Source organism: Mchenga conophoros, linkage group LG11 (assembly GCF_057382185.1).
Source record: "Mchenga conophoros isolate Kocher_MC1m ecotype Shallow Benthic linkage group LG11, M_conophoros_male_GT1.1, whole genome shotgun sequence".
NCBI classification, from domain to species: domain Eukaryota; kingdom Metazoa; phylum Chordata; class Actinopteri; order Cichliformes; family Cichlidae; genus Mchenga; species Mchenga conophoros.
This window is the reverse complement of record NC_140536.1, coordinates 36,717,512-36,735,895: the sequence shown is the minus strand read 5'-3', so window position 1 is coordinate 36,735,895 and position 18,384 is coordinate 36,717,512. Positions and strand designations below refer to the sequence as shown.

At 39.2% G+C, this 18,384-nt stretch overlaps 1 protein-coding gene and 1 long non-coding RNA gene across 4 annotated transcripts in view; one reads left to right on the top strand and one right to left on the bottom strand.

Moving 5' to 3' along the window:
* The window catches only part of LOC146564940 (uncharacterized), a 62,120-nt gene that overhangs the window by 41,459 nt on the left and 2,277 nt on the right, over positions 1-18,384 (top strand). The window contains exons 1-21 of one of the 3 annotated variants that reach the window (XM_085292754.1): positions 1,263-1,488; positions 3,133-3,385; positions 5,290-5,318; positions 5,964-6,309; positions 6,535-6,575; positions 6,884-7,157; positions 7,995-8,042; positions 8,330-8,373; positions 8,747-9,029; positions 9,402-9,445; positions 10,003-10,288; positions 10,798-10,841; positions 11,144-11,417; positions 11,800-11,849; positions 11,938-12,011; positions 12,188-12,402; positions 12,515-12,747; positions 12,817-12,978; positions 13,851-13,986; positions 15,003-15,032; positions 16,635-16,682. In XM_085292754.1, the coding sequence (XP_085148880.1) occupies positions 3,142-3,385; positions 5,290-5,318; positions 5,964-6,309; positions 6,535-6,575; positions 6,884-7,157; positions 7,995-8,042; positions 8,330-8,373; positions 8,747-9,029; positions 9,402-9,445; positions 10,003-10,288; positions 10,798-10,841; positions 11,144-11,417; positions 11,800-11,849; positions 11,938-12,011; positions 12,188-12,402; positions 12,515-12,747; positions 12,817-12,978; positions 13,851-13,986; positions 15,003-15,032; positions 16,635-16,682 (2,905 nt within the window). In that variant the 5' untranslated portion in view covers positions 1,263-1,488; positions 3,133-3,141. Of the gene's footprint in view, positions 1-1,262; positions 1,489-1,555; positions 1,774-3,132; positions 3,386-5,289; positions 5,319-5,963; positions 6,310-6,534; positions 6,576-6,883; positions 7,158-7,994; positions 8,043-8,329; positions 8,374-8,746; positions 9,030-9,401; positions 9,446-10,002; positions 10,289-10,797; positions 10,842-11,143; positions 11,418-11,799; positions 11,850-11,937; positions 12,012-12,187; positions 12,403-12,514; positions 12,748-12,816; positions 12,979-13,850; positions 13,987-15,002; positions 15,033-16,634; positions 16,683-18,384 lie in introns of those variants that run through there. The other 2 variants (XM_085292753.1, XM_085292752.1) reach the window with 2 other exon arrangements.
* LOC146564941 (uncharacterized) lies at positions 11,562-12,568 on the bottom strand. Its single transcript, XR_014894467.1, has 4 exons — positions 12,486-12,568; positions 12,325-12,394; positions 12,010-12,241; positions 11,562-11,695 (listed from the first exon to the last, which is right to left on the bottom strand). It is a non-coding gene; the product is annotated as an uncharacterized LOC146564941 (long non-coding RNA).

Below are 18,384 nucleotides of genomic sequence, written 5' to 3'. Positions count from 1 at the left end.
TCATTTTTCTCATGATTTCTGCTTTTTTGTGGTTATGAGAAATCATACTGAACTTTCTAAAAGAGCTTATTTGGATAAAATGGATAAATAAATAAATGTCCTGCAAATTGAATGACTTTTCCAGGTGGCAATGGTGGCAGCTGTGAAACAACTGCTTTTGGAAGCTTCGAATGATTTGAGCTCGAGGAGTTCAAGAGATTCCTGAAGTCAATTTTTATTTGGATGAGTCTGTCATACAAATCACAGAGTCCATCATCAACCAGAGCAGATGTAGTGAATCTGATGGTGGATAAACTTGGTCATCAGTCTGTGGAGGTGACCAGAGAAGTTTTCATGCACATGAACAGAACTGATCTGGTGCAGAAGTCACCAGAGAGCAGCTCAGCATCCAGAGGTAAGACCAACATGCATGAGTGTAAACTCTGTGTCATCAACAGGTTTTTGTGTTGGTGGTGTCATGGTGGTGCAGTGGTTAGCACTGTGTCCTCACAGCATGAAGGTTGTGTGTTTGAGCCTCCTGGTTGGCTGGAACCTTTCTGTGTGGAGTTTGCATGTTCTCCCTGTGCCTGCATGCTTTTCCTCAGAGTGCTCTGGTTTCCAGTCCAAACACATGCTTGTTGGCTTTATTGCTGGTTCTAAATTAAATGTGGGTGTGAAAGGTTGTCTGTCTGTTTAAAACCTGAGGTGGACAGGTGTACCCTCTCTCATTATCACAGCTGGGAACCCCCAGTTACTTTGGTTGGACAGGATGGAGGGTTTCTTTGTTGGGTTCTTATGTCATTTTATTTAGTTTCACATGATTTTCTCTTTTAAATCATCTGTGTCGTCTGAAGGCTGATTCTACTTGGATGTGTGATGATGTTTGAATCCTCAGAGTTGATTGTAAATGTCTTTCCTCCTCAGAGAAACACTCTGTGGATGAACATGGAGCTGCACTGTTGAAGTGAGAGTGAGTGTGACTCTAACTCAGCTTTCATTCAGTAGATTCAGGCTGTAAATCATCCTCATCTTGAACATTAAACACGATGAAACAGACGAAGCATCTTTGAAACTGGATGCTTCTCACAGTGTTAATGTGGAGTCTGCAGCAATAATGTTTCCACTGACGACAGAGTAAAGGACTCCGCCCTCAAACCAGCGTCCCTCCCTGTACCATTGTTAATTCAGTGGGTTGGTTTCGCCCCCTGTTGGCTCTCCAGGAAACTGCAGGTCTTCCTGATCGTTGACAGATGTTTAGTGAATAACAGAAACACACAGTATTAAAGATTTATACCGTCTGTGGTAAATTACAGCTTAAGAGTGTTCAGTCAGACATAAGTAGCTCTAGTTAGCATGTGAATGTGATGCTTACTTTGGATTATGGAACTTTTTATTATTATTAACGGATTCAGTATTTATTAAACTCGGTGTATCCGTTGTTGCTTTGGAGATGCAGAGACTGATTAAAGAGACACGACGTCACTCTTTCTACTCATACCTGAGCCAAAGGTAACGTTGATGGAAAGGCGGTAACATCTATTTCAACTCTGTTTATTTCTATGGCGCAAAATTAGAACAACAGTCGCATCAAGGCGCCTCCGTTATTCAGGCGGGCTGACAGCTGGGAGGAGAGAGACGCAGAAAAGCGGAAGTTTTTCCGCCTCAGCGTTTACAGAAAGTGAGAGAAAGCAGCGGGAGAACAGTGCCTCACACTAAGCTGCTTCACAAACACTGAAGAATGATTTTCCATCAGCAGTGATTCCTGGTGTTCACATTTTACATGAAGTATTGAAGGTAAGCGCGGCATTAAGTTCTGCTTCCTCCTGGAAGTTCACATTCGTAGTTCTGCTTCCTTGTTAGGGGAGTGCGAAGGCCCTCTATCTGCTCTGTTTCTTATTATTATTATTATTATTATTATTATTATTCAGGCAAAACAAGGGCCTGTTTGAGGGCCTAAACATGCTCAAAAACTCAGCCACCTATTTGGGGTTCTATTGCATAACCTTCATATTTGGTCAGTGTCAACTACACACCCGGGCCATGTTAAACTGCGGAGCTTTTGAGTTTTCGGGACATGGTGAGGCCGTGGCGCCACGGCGAATTTCGATGATTCGCCATGAAAATCTTATTGCCTCTCACTCTGTCATACATTGTCCGACCTGGACCAAAGAGCACACATATGATAAGGCTTCAGCCCTGAAACATCTGCAACCTCAAATTTCTCCAGGAAAGACTTTTTTTTTTTTTTTTTTGTGTCCCGTTTGGATCTTTAGCCATCAGAATTGTTGCCTGAAGGCCAAGAAAGATGCTTTACTTTACCAGTTGGATCATCGTAGCCTTGCCATATTTGTCCATTTGATTGACCTTCATTATAATTATGTATTTATTTTATTTTTGGTTGTTACAGACGGGACAGACATGACTGGGGGATAGGACAGGGAGAAAGGATGAAAGAAAGAGAGGGAGAGAAAGAGTTTTTATTTATTTTTACCTGGATCACCTGTTGAGAAAGAAAAAAGAAAACAAGCAGAAGAAGACGAGAGCAATAGAATAAACAACATCATGATGATCTATGTGAATATAACAGTAAATACTAAATATTAAACCTTATTGTGCAGCACGTAAGATCGACAGCGCACAGTGTGCTTTGAGGTAGGAGCCAAAAAGGGTGTAGTTTGTGTGTGTGAGTCCCCGTGTGTACACCTGTGAACGCGCTTGTTTTTAAAAGGTTCCTTCATGTAAGTAAATAAAAGCCTTGTTGAGAATTAAAGTGTTTCTCACCTGTGAGAATCTAGAGGGCTTTTAATTTGAAAGAGTTTGTATAAACCAGGGGTGGGCAATTCATTTTCGCAAGGAGGCACATTTGAAAACGAGACTGTTGTGGAGGGCCTTTCCAACAAGCTGAACTCAAACTCACACACTCACGCTGCTGTGGGTTGCATGTTTTTATTACACAATTTTACTCAAGTTTCAAGCTGATGTTTGACGTTCACGTCCAATCACAGTTTTCATTTGGGTGATGGAAAAGTAACAGACGTCCATGTCAGTAATGTTGTCATTAGTGAAATACAAAGCAGTCAGTTTCCATCCATCAAATGAACAAACAGCAGACATGCTGTCCTTCATGTATAATATGATTCCTTCATTTTCCAGGTGGTAACTATGACGACTAAGAAGCTGCTCATTGAAACACTGAACCAGTTGAGTCCAGAGGACTTTGCTGAGTTCAAGTCACTCACTGAACTGGAGAAAGATCTATCATCCAAGCCAAGGGGTCGACTGAAAACAGCAAACACACAGGATGTAGTGAAGCTGATGGAGGAGACGTACAGAGGAGAGAGTGTGGAGGAGACCAGAAAGGCTTTAATGAAGATGAACAGGACTGATCTGGTGCAGAGATTATCAGGTATCACCTCAGGAACCACAAATAAGAGAACAAAGACTTAAATATGTGAGAATACTGCACATAGTTTATCACATTCATATGAAACCAGGTGCTGACTGATAGAAAAATCTCTTGACTCTGTGTTGTGTAGTGAATGATGAACAAAGACGTTTATATTTTCGTGCTGCTTTTTATAACGTGGATTAGAGCAGAATATGTGCAGGTCAGGCAGGCTGGCTCATTACAGGAGGCTCAAACACAGCACACTACAAAATAATAGCAGCTTATAGCCGGTGTGCAGTGATATTATGTGACTGTTTCAGGACTTCACAATTACAACAAACCACTGAAACTCTTCTTATTAACAGTTAGACAGTTACAGAGGTCACATGCTCTGTATAGTGGTCGCACACGTGCTGATACCTAATGATCCCACACAGTGCAGTGATCCACTGCCTCTGAGAGAGGGCGCCATTGAGCCAATAAACATCACAAATCCATTGTGGTTATTATGGAATCACACACACCATAAACACTGTTACACAAGCTCAGTTACAGTATTTTGATCCGATCAGAACAAAAACATCCAACATCATTCAACATGGTTGGAAAGTCTTCAAGCAGCTCTACAGGTTATAATTATGTCACTATTAACCCTCATCATACTGACTGAAGTCTGTGGTAGATTTTTGTCATACCTCACAGATGTGTTTTTTTTTCTATCATTTAAATTTTTAATGAATTTGTCAGTTTGTTGCTGTTTCACACAATTTTCTATTTCTGCTTTGATTGGTGCTTCTTTAAAAATACAAATGTTTGTAGGTGTCAGAGGACTCCAGTCAAACAATTCCACCTTTACAGTTTTAATAAATGGGACTTATTAACTGTATTGTGAATTTATTCAGTTGCAGCTGGTCCTAAATTAAAGTAACACACAGTATCTAGTATCTGTCAGTGTTTATAAAGAAGAAAGACTCAGATGCCATCACTGCCTTCATCGTCTGGATGGGGAACTTTCCAGAAGTTATCAGAATGTTGGAGACGTAGCTGCATCTACTGTACCTGAGAGAGCTGGAGTTCTCTGGTCACGCAACCCATATCAAGGAAGCATGTAACAGACACGCATGTGCAGCACGCTTTGGAGAGACAAAGCGCTTCATGGAGTCACGACCTCCAACTCTCACTGGGGCAGTTTGAATCTGAATGTGCAACAAGTGGGTGAAAGTAGCACCTCCAAGTTTTAGGCCATGGTTCTCAGCTGGTAAAGGGTGGAGTGCTCACTCCAGGTCACGGACGAGTTCCCCCATTTGGAGGAGTTTAAGTATCTAAGGGTGTCGTTCACAGGGGAGGGGAGAGTGGAGCAGGAGATTGACAGATAGATTAGTGCTGTGTTTGCAGTGATGTGGATGCTCTGCTGATCTGCCCTGGTGAGGAGAGAGCGGGCCCTGATGTTTTAGATTTGTAGGTGGAGCTATGTTCCTGCCCATGCATATGGTCACAAGCTCTGAGGACTGAAAGAATGAGATTATGGATACAAACAGAAATGAGTTTCCTTTAAGTCTATCTGGGAATGTCCAAGTTATGTCCAAGTTACGGTTGGTTAGCATGGGAGAGGCAGCCTGGGACCCTCATTGGACAGAAACGCCCGGTCTGGAGTCGACTCCCGTCACGTTCAAAGACATGTAGTGTATATTTATATATGTGTGTGTGTGTGTGTGTATACACACACATGAAAGTGATCAGCGATCAGAGTATCCTGTGTGTGCTCTCATTCACAAAGTTAGGCCTCTCTCTAAAATCATTATTAACGAGTTAACGAGGTTTAAGTGTCACTTTGATGTGAAATCTTTCATGTTCTAAATCCTCATAAAGCCTGATGATAAAACAGTTTCTAATCTGACTTTTTCTCTTTCTTTTCTCCTCAGACAAACAGTTTCCTCCACTGAGCCAGAGAGTGAGTAACGTCACATCAGTCGACTTCACACAGTTCAGCTTTGATTCAGTAGATGAAGACTGAAAATGATCTTCATCTTAAACACAAATCATACACATGAGATTCAAGCTGCAGCTTTGTCATGTACACATGAGTTTTATACATGATTGGTATAGAAATATTAAACCTTATTTACATTTTAAAAGCAGATTAAATTCAAGTCTTTCTGTTTATCAGTAAAGATGCGAGCAGTTAAAGCTCCCCTCTGTTTGTAAAATCAGGAGACTCACTGCAGTTTTTGTAGCTCAGTCTTTGACAGAGTTACAGTCAGGCAGTAAAACAGAGTCACAAACCTGTTCATGAAAATTAAATCCTTCAAAAAGAGGAAAAAATGAGCCAAGAAATAAAAAACCAATCCAAGCAGGTACCCACCGAGCACCAGATGTTCATGGAGGTTGTTTTCTGCTCGACATCTGGTCGACCGGTCATGACCTTAAAAAGACGCAGCTTTATGTCTGAAGGTCAAAGGTCATCTTTTCAGGTTTTTAGAAGGAATTGGAGTCAAACATGAATTTATTTTTAGCACACTAAAATGTTTCTGTTGATTAAAAATCAAACAGACATTTGAATGATGCATCGCTGTCATGTGACCTCTGTTTTTACCAGGTGGAAACGATGGAGTCTCTTATTGAGCTGCTTTTGGAGACACTGGCTGATCTGAGAGGCAGCGAGGTCAGAGACTTCATCCAGATCCTGGGAATAAAACTTGGCTCAATGAGCCTCATGAGTCTGTCTGGGATGTCAGACTCATGGGGCTCAATCATCCCCATGAGTCTGTCTGCGATGTCAGACCTGCTGGACGTGCAGGACGTGCAGGACGTGCAGGACGTGGTGTTTTGGATGGTGAGGACTTTTGGCCAACAGTCAGTGGAGAAGATCGTGGAGGTTTTAAAGGAGATGAAGAGGACTGATCTGGCTCAGAGGCTGACAGACAGCAGCTCAGAAGCTCAAAGTAAGATAAAGACAAAACATGTTAAAATGATAAAAGTGTTTCTGCTTCAGTTCATATTAGAAACAGTCAGATTTACAGAGCAAAGAGAGCATTGTTGACGAGCAGAAAATGATGTTCAGCAGGTTTAAATGTAACTTTTTTTTTTTGATCTCTGTGTATTTTTTAAAGCTCGATTAGCTTTTATTAAACACTTATTTCTATTTCTGTTAATTTCTCTTTTTTCAGACAAACATCTGGATGAACATCTGTCTGCACTGATCCATAAAGTGAGTAACGTCTCATCTGTCTGACTCTGCAGAGTTCAGCTTTGATTCAATAAGATGCAGTTTGAAAATCATAATTTCATCATTTAGATTAAACAGTTGTCACAGAAATGTTTTTAGATTTAAAATCAAAGATTATTAAAAAGTGTGTTTACATAAATACATCTTAATAAATAAGATAATAAAAGAAAACAAAGTGTTTCAGAGAAAACATTGAAAACATTCAAAGTTTAAAACAGCTACAAAAACATAAATCTGTAATTTTCTCAGTGAGGAAACATTTTTTCTTTATGAATGTTTGAATTTTCCAGGTTGCAACAATGGCAGCTGTTAAAGATGTGCTTCTAGAAACACTGGAGGATTTGAGTGATCAGGATCTCAACAAGTTCATGTGGTTCCTGCAGTTCACTTGTTTTCAGAAGAGTCTTCCACAAATCAAACTGAATAATGACAGAAGAGGAATAGTGAATGATATGATTGATAAATGGGGTCATCAGTCTGTGGAGGTGATCAGGGAGGTTTTAACAGACATGCAGAGAACTGATCTGGTGCAGAGGCTGTCAGAGAGCAGCTCAGGACTCAAAGGTAAGAGGAAATAATCTGTCAGAGTGTCTGTAATAACTTTAATACATTTTATTTATTCATTAAAGTTTATTTAACCAGGAAAAAATAAACTTGTGACATTAAAAATCTGTTTTACAAGAGTGTCCTGGCCAAGAAGGACAGCTGTACAATAATCATAAGCTGCATAAATTAATACAACAGATATGTTGGGATTATTCTTAACTGTGTGTGGAAGGATTTTAAATATAATATTACACCTTACAGTAAAAATTAATTTAAAGAATTAAATCAGAGAAACTCACAACAAGAACTGCATAATATAAACTTTATTATCATTTATAAATGAAAGAATTTGTTTCCTCTGATTTATTTTGGACAGACGTTGATAAATGAACACATTCAGGTTGTACAAACACAGTAAAATTAAACAGATTTGTTTTCATATTTCAATGTTTAAAGTAAAAATATTCAGCTTATTGAATCAGTGACTTTCTTTAGTAAATGTTGTTTTAAAGCTCTTTGAACTTCTTTCCTTTGAAAATATTTTTCTTTGTTTTTTGCATTTTGAGCTCATTAATATCAGTCTTGTGTTGTAAATGGATCTTTATGTTAGCTTTGATTGAAACTCCACTATGGAGACAGACGACCTGTATGAGGTAAATGATTCAAAGTCTTTTCAGTGATTTCTCTGTGATTGTGTAACTATGGCCTCCTTCTGCCTTCAGTCAGCACAGCTGAAAGTGAAATATTAAAGCTTTTTATTGTCAGGACTCAGTGTTATACTCAGGATGAGCACACATAAAGGACACACACAGTGTCTGTATCATGTAGTTACAGTTTGTATTCAATGTGTTGCAGCTGCAGGATCATCAGCTGAAGGATTTGATGTGGAGGAAACAGAGAAAGGTCAGTGTCCAGAAAACACATGAATCAATAAATACACTCATTGATATGAAGATGAAGAAGATGAAGAAGAAGAATTACTGAATGAAACAGAACTGGATCATTTCCTCACACGTTGATAGTTTCCCATCAAATATGACTTCATGTTAACAAGTTTAATGTTGTTATTAATCCAACTTACAAGGATCATCAGAATGAAATCAAAGCATCAGTTATTTCAAAGTGTCTGATTATTAACACTGATGTTAAATCAGTCATGAATGAAGCTTTTAATCTTTCTTTTCTGTCAGAGAAACACTCTGAGGATGAACGTTGGCCTGCACTGATCCACAAAGTGAGTCATGTCACATCTGTCTGACTTCAGATCATCCAGCTTTCATTTCATAAACACAGGATAGAAATCTTCAATAGAAACAAATGATTTGATTTTGATTGGAAAAGTCAAAGTTTGATAAGTTGAGCGTGTGCAGTGAGGGAGGTCTGCAGCAGGTCAGAAAAGTCCTGAACTTGTTAACAGAAGCAGAATAATTGTTAATCAGCTGTTTGTGATCATTGTGACAAATATGACCAATGACATCATCACCTTATGTGATGGATGATGTCATCTAAACACATCTACATTTGTAAAGTGTTGATGAGAAAACAAACAAACCTGAAAGTGAGAAATGTCACATTTATCTCATGAACATTTTCTTTGAATTTTCCAGGTAGAAACGATGGAGTCTGTTATTGAGCTGCTGCTGGAAACTCTGGATGGTCTCAATGAGCCGGAGCTCAGTGAGTTCAATAAGAACCTGCGACAAATTCATCGCAAATATGATTCAGTCCTCTCATTGATGTGGTACATGAGGACAGACCTGCAGCACACAGTGTTTCTGATGGTGCTGACTTATGGCCAACAGTCAGTGGAGAAGACCATGGAGGTCTTAAAGGAGATGAAGAGGACTGATCTGGCTCAGAGGCTGTCAGACTGCAGCTCACTGCCTCGAAGTAAGACAACAAAATCAAAACTCATTAAAGTCATAAAACTGTTTTCATGTCTCATAAACGTCTGACTAAAGTCTTCTTTGACTTTATAAATAATATTTGTAATAAAGACAAAAAAACACATCTTTAAAACATATTTTATGGCTGTTCTGGAAAAATCTACTTCAATAAATACATAAAAATGAGACCAGATTAAATCCAAATACTTTGTGAGGAGGAGCAAAAATGACTCCTTCATACTGTTTATTATTGCTGAGGAGGTTTCAGTGTAATTCTGCATATTGTCCATTTTTCCAAAGTCATATTTCCTGAATAATTGTCAGTTAGTTGTTAAATGTGTTTGTCATGAGTGACTTTGAGCACTTTTCTCCTCAGAGAAACACTCTGTGGATGAACGACGCTCTGCACTGATCCACAAAGTGAGTCATGTCACATCTCTGATTCAGTACAAGACAGCAGGCTGAAAGTCAGAGGACTAAAGTATCATCAGTTCTCATGTTGACTCATTTTTCTCATGATTTCTGCTGGATGTTTGTGACAAACTGAAGCTTCATTCAGTTTGACTTCTTCAGCAGTAATTTTCTGCAACACTAATGTCAGGATGTCTTTACCACTGAGGATGAGCTGAGGAAGTGTCAGCATGTACATTTGTCCTGACTCTTCAACAGGACAGAGAAATCTGAAAACATCAAACACTTTCAGCTTAAACAGGAAACTTTATTCTACTTACAAATATTAATAAAGAATGAAAGATGATGTGAAATCAGGGAAAGATTCTTGATGGATATATTTCAGTTTTTATCTGCACAGTGAGAGAAGAACTGCAGCCTGTAAAGAAAAAGTATTCAAACCCATAAAAGTGGATCACAGTTTTATATTTTCTTCATTTTTTTCATAAACGTACCACAACTAGTAAATAGATGCTTGTGTTTGGCTAAATAAATATGTGACCCCGTGAATGTGTTTATTGTTCCAGGCGGCAACAATGGCAGCTGTTAAACATCTGCTTTTAGAAACTTTGAATGATTTGAGTGATGAGGAGCTCAAGAAATTTAAGAGGCTCCTGCAGACGATCATTCCTTGGAGGAATCGGTCATTCTTCTCATATAGGTTGAGTCAGTCATCAACCAGAGCAGATATAATGAATCTGATGGTGGATGAACGTGGTCATCAGTCTGTGGAGGTGACCAGAGAAGTTTTCATGCACATGAACAGAACTGATCTGGTGCAGAAGTTACCAGAGAGCAGCTCAGCATCCAGAGGTAAGACCAACATGCATGAGTGTAAACTCTGTGTCATCAACAGGTTTTTGTGTTGGTGGTGTCATGGTGGTGCAGTGGTTAGCACTGTGTCCTCACAGCATGAAGGTTGTGTGTTTGAGCCTCCTGGTTGGCTGGAACCTTTCTGTGTGGAGTTTGCATGTTCTCCCTGTGCCTGCATGCTTTTCCTCAGAGTGCTCTGGTTTCCAGTCCAAACACATGCTTGTTGGCTTTATTGCTGGTTCTAAATTAAATGTGGGTGTGAAAGGTTGTCTGTCTGTTTAAAACCTGAGGTGGACAGGTGTACCCTCTCTCATTATCACAGCTGGGAACCCCCAGTTACTTTGGTTGGACAGGATGGAGGGTTTCTTTGTTGGGTTCTTATGTCATTTTATTTAGTTTCACATGATTTTCTCTTTTAAATCATCTGTGTCGTCTGAAGGCTGATTCTACTTGGATGTGTGATGATGTTTGAATCCTCAGAGTTGATGGTAAATGTCTTTCCTCCTCAGAGAAACACTCTGTGGATGAACATGGAGCTGCACTGTTGAAGAGAGTGAGTGTGACTTTAACTCAGCTTTTACAAAAAATAGTTTTTAGTATTGATAGAAATGAAATAATGTTTTCTTATGAAACTTGAAGTTTTGCAGTTCATAAAGAGAGTGAAGTAAATATCAAAACCGCCAGCTGTCTCTTCAGTGATTATTCTAAAACATATAAATATTAATGAAGACATCTTTTTTAATGAATATTTGATATTTCTACTACAGTTTCTCTGGAAATTAAATAAAGAGAAATCTTTAAATTGTCCAACAGAGATATTTTACAGTAACTTAATACATTGTTTTGGTTTTACAGAAAAAAGAACAGGAAGCTGTCAGACAGATTCTCTTGGAAACACTGAATGAATTCAGTCAAAAGGATCTAAAGAAATTCAAGCAGTTGCTGCCGTTCACGTGCTTTAAGATGAGCCTGCCACAAATGGAGAGTTACCGGTGTCAAAACAGAACAGAAGACCTTGTGAATCTGATGGTGGATGAACTTGGTCATCAGTCTGTGGAGGTGACCATGGAGGTTTTAACAGACATGAACAGACCTGATCTGATGCTGAGGCTGTCAGAGAGCAGCTCAGGTGAGACCAAACAAAGTTTAATAAACAGATTTTCATAATTTACAATAAACTTGTTTAAACAACTTCTAATCAACAAACATTAAAATAAACAGGAAACACAACAGACGTCCAAAAGTAACTTTGCATAAATGATCAGAGCTGAATCCAACCTTTCTCTCTGTCTCTGTCTTGTTCTGACATCACTGGTGAGAATATTTGGATTCATCAGCTTTTGATCATCTTAGACGTCACTCAGCTGCACGTCCTGCTGAACATGTTGTTCTGATGTTGAAGCAGCACTGCACAGCATAAAGTGATCAAACAGCAAACATGTGGACAGTTAGAGGATGATTTTATATGTCAGCATAACATCATTCATTTGAATTCTTTGTGTCTCAACAAGGACGAAAAACTGAAAGAAGTTCAGAGCTTGAAGGTTGTCAGAGCCTGACGGTAATCCCTTCCATTCATCCATTTATTGCTGAAGTTTCTTTCTTTATAAACATGTGTACTTATTGACTAAAGAGACTGTCCTCTGCAGCAGGACTGCAGTGATTGGACTAAACTTGAACCTGAGGTGAACAGTACAGATGCAGACGAGGCTCCAACTTACAGGTAAATCAACTTCCTGAATGCTGCAGCACAGCAAACTGGAACTACAGGAAACAGTTCAGCTTTGGATTTATTCCCAGAGGAAATTCTTCATTTTGCATCCGATTCACACGACTACTCTCTGTGTTTCCATTCACTCTGTTGTTCCTTCATGAGTGTGTATTTAATTCCTGTTTCAGCCTTCAGTCTGCAGCAGGACACTTTGAATGCAGAGTGTCGGGCTTGCGCTGGGTCTGTAAGGGAAAGACCAGCTTTCAGTACCAGTTTAGATCTTGGGAGGGACACATGGAGAGGATGGAGAGCAGACAATACATGCCTGCAGGTCCTCTGATGGACGTCACAGTCACTGCTGGGAAGTTAAATGAAGTTCACCTGCCACACTGGATCTGCATCGGTAAGAGGACATGAAGGAAGACTTTCAGATGTTTGACATTTCTGACAGTGAGCGCACAAACTGTTATAAACTGTTCTTCTCACCATGTTTGTGTTGTTGTGTTCTCCTGCAGATGACATCCCTGACATATTGGACACGTTTGCAGTCCTTCACATAGATGACTGTGGAGATGTTGTGGAAAAAGTGTCTGAGGTCACACCAACACATGTCAAGTTAACTGAACCGATTTTCTCTCCGAGAGCGGTCCTGATGAAAATCGGCTGCAACGTGTTGATCTATCAGACCAACACAGCTTTCCTCACACTGCATGTTTATCTGATCCCACGTGATCCTGGGCTACAGCAGGTTATTACATGTTTCACAGTATAATAGGCAGAATTCAGGAGAATGAATAAATTAATATATAAAACATAGCTTTTTAGTATCTTTGCACTTTATTCTTCACAGGTAATAAAGCAGAGGGAAGTGCCCCATGGATACAAAGCTATCCTGAAGCCAGATCCAGAGAAGTCCTTGAAAATTCTTGATCGTTTCACACTAACAGCAGATGTGGATGGTGCAGAAATCTGTCCTGAAGTATGGTTTGAAATGCTTTCATTTCTTTCCAAATACATATTTGCATAATAGGCTGAGAATAAATAGTCCAGCTGTCTTCAGCAGCCTTCATGCATTTTACTGAGCAAAGAAAGGATTCAGTAAATATTCAATAAGAAGAGCTGATCTGGAAGAAGTGAACATGATTTACTGAGATAGAAAAATGAACGAATCTATTTGGTGATTTAACGCTGATGAACCTTGATTGCAGTGTTAGGATTTAGGACAGGACCCCCCAAAACAGTAAGAGCAATCTTACTGTGGCAGGGAAGTTTGACTCTATAGAATGAAAACAGTATTGTTAGCTCAAGCATGACCAAAGCACAGAAAATGAGTGTAATATATTATAATAAATAGGATATACTAAGTGATCGTAGCAAAAAGAAGGCACAAGCACAATAGAGACCGAGCCTACATCAGAGGCTGGAGTCCTGGATGGTGAATGGAGAGCAGACAGAAGAGATTGAAGTCTGATGAAGCTCAGAGAGTGAAACGCTTGTTAACAGGAGCAGAAACATGACAAAAGATACAAAAGGCTTTGATACACCACCAGCTATATGCTGACTTACCAGGACTTTAACATTTGAGTGACTTTGAACCAGGAAAAGAAAAAACATGAATGATGAGAGAAAACATAGATACAGGATGATGCTGGAACTGGATCAGATGCATGAACCATAGGCCGGTGCAGACCAGCAGTCCATTTGTGGACGAGAGAAGGTGGAAAGCTTTGAGAACCTACTGAAGCTGCAGCTTTTGAAATATCACTGTGGAGTAGTAAAGGCAGAAATAGTAACTTACAAATATCCATACCATACCTCTCTCTTTCCCGTTGCTCTTTCTTTCTTTAACAGGATTTAAAGCTCAGATATCCAAGTGGAAAGCCAAATTTCTTTGAAGTTTACACTGAAAATCCAGATGGAAACTTCCGCCTTAAACTCACATCAAAAAAAGATCTTCAGCCAGTATGGACCTGTACAGTTCGAAAAGGTTAACTTTACATTTTCAAATTTATCATCACTTTATTGTATTAAATGAGTACAATTACATGTTAGCTCAACATTGTCAGTAAGCTATATGTAGCAGCAATCTTCGGTCCTTCTTTGCCGCTTCTGCAGGACGTACATTTTCTGACTCGTCCTTTTCTAAGATAGTTTGTGTCTTATTCTGTAGGAAGAAACAAGGCGAATGTAAAACAGGAAACATGTTATTTATTCCACGCAAAACCCAAAACTACAGAACAGATTTCTCTGGTTGGAGCCCCGTTGACATTTTCCTGATATTATACCTAAAACAGCTATAAACAGTGACGGTCAGAAAAGTGTTGCCCATGACAGAAAGATGCAACGATATCTTCTATAAAATCCTTTTGGAAAATGAGAAACATCTAATCGATGAATTCAGTGCAAAGTAAAACATACAATGGTGAAAAAACCTCTTTAGACCAAATAATCTACCTGAGCATAGATTCTGTTGGAAATGTCAGTGTGCAAGGATTTTATAAAACGTTATTTTACACTTATATTTGGTGAGATGTTTATGGTATGTGGGGCCTTTCCTGATCACCGAGCCTCTCATTCAGTTTCAAACTAGAAATGTCCCAAAATGTTCATGTAAATGTGCTGTATATCATGCAGAACAATCACTGAAAATACCAGATTTCCTCCACCTAACAAATATCAAAATGATCACAACTATACTTTTTGTGAAGATTTATTATTTGTTACATTTGAATATGAATTAAGTTTAAATTGAAAACCTTTCATCACCACACGGTGGCCCAATGCACACCGTTTTATTACACCTACCAACCACACAATAGAACAAAGCGGGATGAATTTATAGAGCGTAATATATTAAATTACAACATAAAATATTGAAGATTAAAATGAGAAACAACACAAATTAAAGATCATAACAAAATACTTAAATATGGCCGATGGATTGGAGTAAAGTTTCTTTAAAATTTTATATTTATACGTTTTATGTTCCTTGATTATTTTCAGCCGAATACCAAAGCACTGATCAAGCACAAGGTAAGATATTTCAAATTATTTGTATAATAACTGCATTTAACATTTTACAGTAGTGAGTTTTCTTTGGTTTAAATTTCACAAGTTTACCAAAATTTACCAAAATTTGTTGTTAATCCAGAGACGTTGCTCATCCATGCCATAGCCCAATTGACTCCACTGTTAATTGTTGGTCGTATTTCATACTGCTGCAACTTGTGCCTGAGGAGGAGAGGACTTCATTTAGAATTCTGAGAATTTAAATCAGGGGTGCACACACTTTTTCAGCATGCGAGCGACTTATGAAATGACCAAGTCAAAACGATTGACCTACTATGAAAATGCAAAACATGTATTTATTTATAAACATATGGAGTATTCATTCAGGCATGTTGCATAACTGTATGAACCCATATTACACAACACAACTCTGTACATTTTTTGATATTACCTTACTCTGATGACTTGCACTGAATGGAATCAACCAGGGATGCACAGTCTGGACGGTAGCTGCTGATAGTCAGCCTCAAGTACACTTTCAAATAATCATCAGTCATGGTGGAACGGTATTTGGACTTAATAATCTTCTGGGAAAAGGCTGACTCACATGAATAAGTGCAGCTGCAGTCAAGGAGGTAACACATTTCCTAATGTTGGGGTACTTTTCCTCTGTAAGTTCCAGAACTGTCCGTTAGCCCTGGACTTAAACTCAGCTTAGTGTCAAAATCTCATCCTCTATTTCAGAAAAATTCCAGTGAAACAGTGTATAATTCACCTGTTTTTCTTCATTGGTTCATTCGAAGACTTCTCTCCTAAGCCACTGTGAAAACTACACAGCATTAAGAAAATAAACACTCAACGTAAGACACAGCACCTAAAATGACACTGTACAAGAAAACAAAGATAAAATCAATAAATACCTTGTTGGCTGCATGCTGCAAAAAGGGAATTACTCCCCATTCTTCTGAGGGTTCCTTATAAGTGTCTAGTTAAAGTCCATTCCACTTAACTTTCAATAAAGAGCATTACGGCTCATTCTTGCTACCTGCTTGCAGGTGTTTTCTTAGGCTTCCAAAAAGGAGACAACAAGACTTGTAAGCAGGCTTGACCTTAAAAATAAAAGCACCATAACTTGAACTACATAAAATAACATAAATAATATACAGCTTAAACAATTTACAACGATGACATGGACCTTGACAAGATAAAGAAATGATCTAAATTATATAAACAATATCATCATGCCAACAGCTACACAGTGTTTCAAATTTTGATGCGAGTGGATCAACCTCTGCATCTTCCCAAAAAGGGTAGCATGTGAATGTATCGACTGCATCCATTATCTCTTTCATGTGGAGCAATTTTGCGCATAACGCTTGTTGGTGTATTATGCAGCGGTAATTGAGGAAATCCGGAATAACATTGTCCTCCCTGCACCTGGCAGTCAATCCATTTGAGTGGCAAACCATCCGTGGTGATGGACACCAATTTGTATACTGGGAGCCTGGTTTTCCCAATAAATTTATTGAAAGACTGAAGAATGTTTCAGTTTGCTAGCATAATGAAAGTTAAAAAGTTTGAACATTTGTTAAGAAATTAAAAACTTTCCTTGTTATTTATTAACAGCTGCAGGATCCTCAGTGGGAGCAGCTGCTGTCAGCTCTCAGTCGGCTGGTAGGTTCATCAATATTACCTGTTCTGTGGTTTTATATAATGTGACACATAGAACGCTGATGAATCCTAGTGAACCGTCAATCACACCTTTTCTCCCGCCACAATTTTACTTTTCGTTAGCTTACATACTTTGTTCTGTCTTCAAGTTTTCATTCTAAAGGAGGAGCTCTCAGTCTCTCAGCTCTCGGTGGCAGCGAGTCACTAAACTCAATCCTGCTTATATTTATTTCTTTACAGAGATAAATATAATATTCATGTATTCAGCCCTCTGTGAATCACTTCCTTATCATGCTGGAGGGGTTTGTGAGTCCCAGGCTTTTTCCTGAACAGCTGATTTCCTCCAACAGAGATGATGGTTGTGTTGTCTTCTAACTTCATGAAGATTAACAATCTGAACAGCAGCCTGTTTGACAGGAAGTCCAGTATCCAGTTGCACAATGTGTTCCTGAAGACCAGAGTGACGAGTCTGCCAGTCAGCTTCACAAACAGCCTGCTGAGAGAGAGTTTGTTATATTTCAGATGTATGAAGAGAGAGTGCAGGGCAGTGAAGACGACATCATCTGTGGCTGTATTCAGCTAACGACAGTTATTATTAAAGCTAACGCCTACTGGTAGATCAGCCCAGTAAATACGGTGTTTCTGTATTTTTACTGGTTCATCTGTTTCACTTTCAGATGAATCCCAAAGAAGTGGTAAAGTACAAGGTTAGATGTTTCACATGATTTGTGTATAAAAAGAACTGCACTTTGTGTTTGGCTGTGGTGGGTTTCCTTTGGTTGCTGACCTCATATTTGAAGTACTGCAAAATGCCAGGGAATGAATGAATAAGCTCTTATTCAACAATGGCACCAACCAGCTTTTCCAAATCTACTGATGCTGTTGACTGGACTGTCAAAATGCATAAATCGAGTCAGTTCTATTTTTACCACCAGTTTTTAGCACCAGTTAACGAATGTTTTTAGATGTTAAAGAATTCAACAGAACTTGTGGTAAAATACCAAATATAGAACTGAACCACATAGTGCCATTTTCTGTATGAAGCTGCTGGCTCTGTGGACATGAGGACGATCAGTTTGAGATATTCTCAGATATCTATTGTTTGCAGCACTGAACTGGTGTCCCTGACTTGACTGAAGACAGGTGGGATAGAGTTTTATCCTTAATGGGGACGATGTTCAGGAAACTGGAAGTGTCAGCAGGTGTTCTAAGGAGCTCGGAAAGAAAAGCATCTGGACGTCTTTCAGTTTCTTGAAGACGTTTCAGAAGCTTCTTCAGTTCTAAGAGCGACTGGTGGAGCGTCCCAGATTTTAAGCCCTATGGGAGTGTCCCCAAGAGGGTCGTGGACCCCCTATTGATCCTCTGCCTAATCACATGAGCAGTACTAGAAAAGTTACCATTCCTGGTGCAACTCTGTAAGCCTTAGTCTTCTGCAAGAACAACACATTTCACAGCTGTCTGTGGCTGTTTTATCATGTCATCAATACTTGCATGCAATGTGGCAGCTGTTGGAGAGATGTGATATAAAACTCTACAGAAAGATCCACAGTAAACACTGGAGTGGAGCTTGAATCTGAGGCTGAAGAAGATGAGGAGCAAGACGGTGCACTGCTGTGTTCACACTGTGTACATTTCTCTGTCTCGCTCACCTTCCTGTGAACTCATCAAAATAATGCAGAGCAACAAAAACTGCAACCTGGGGCAG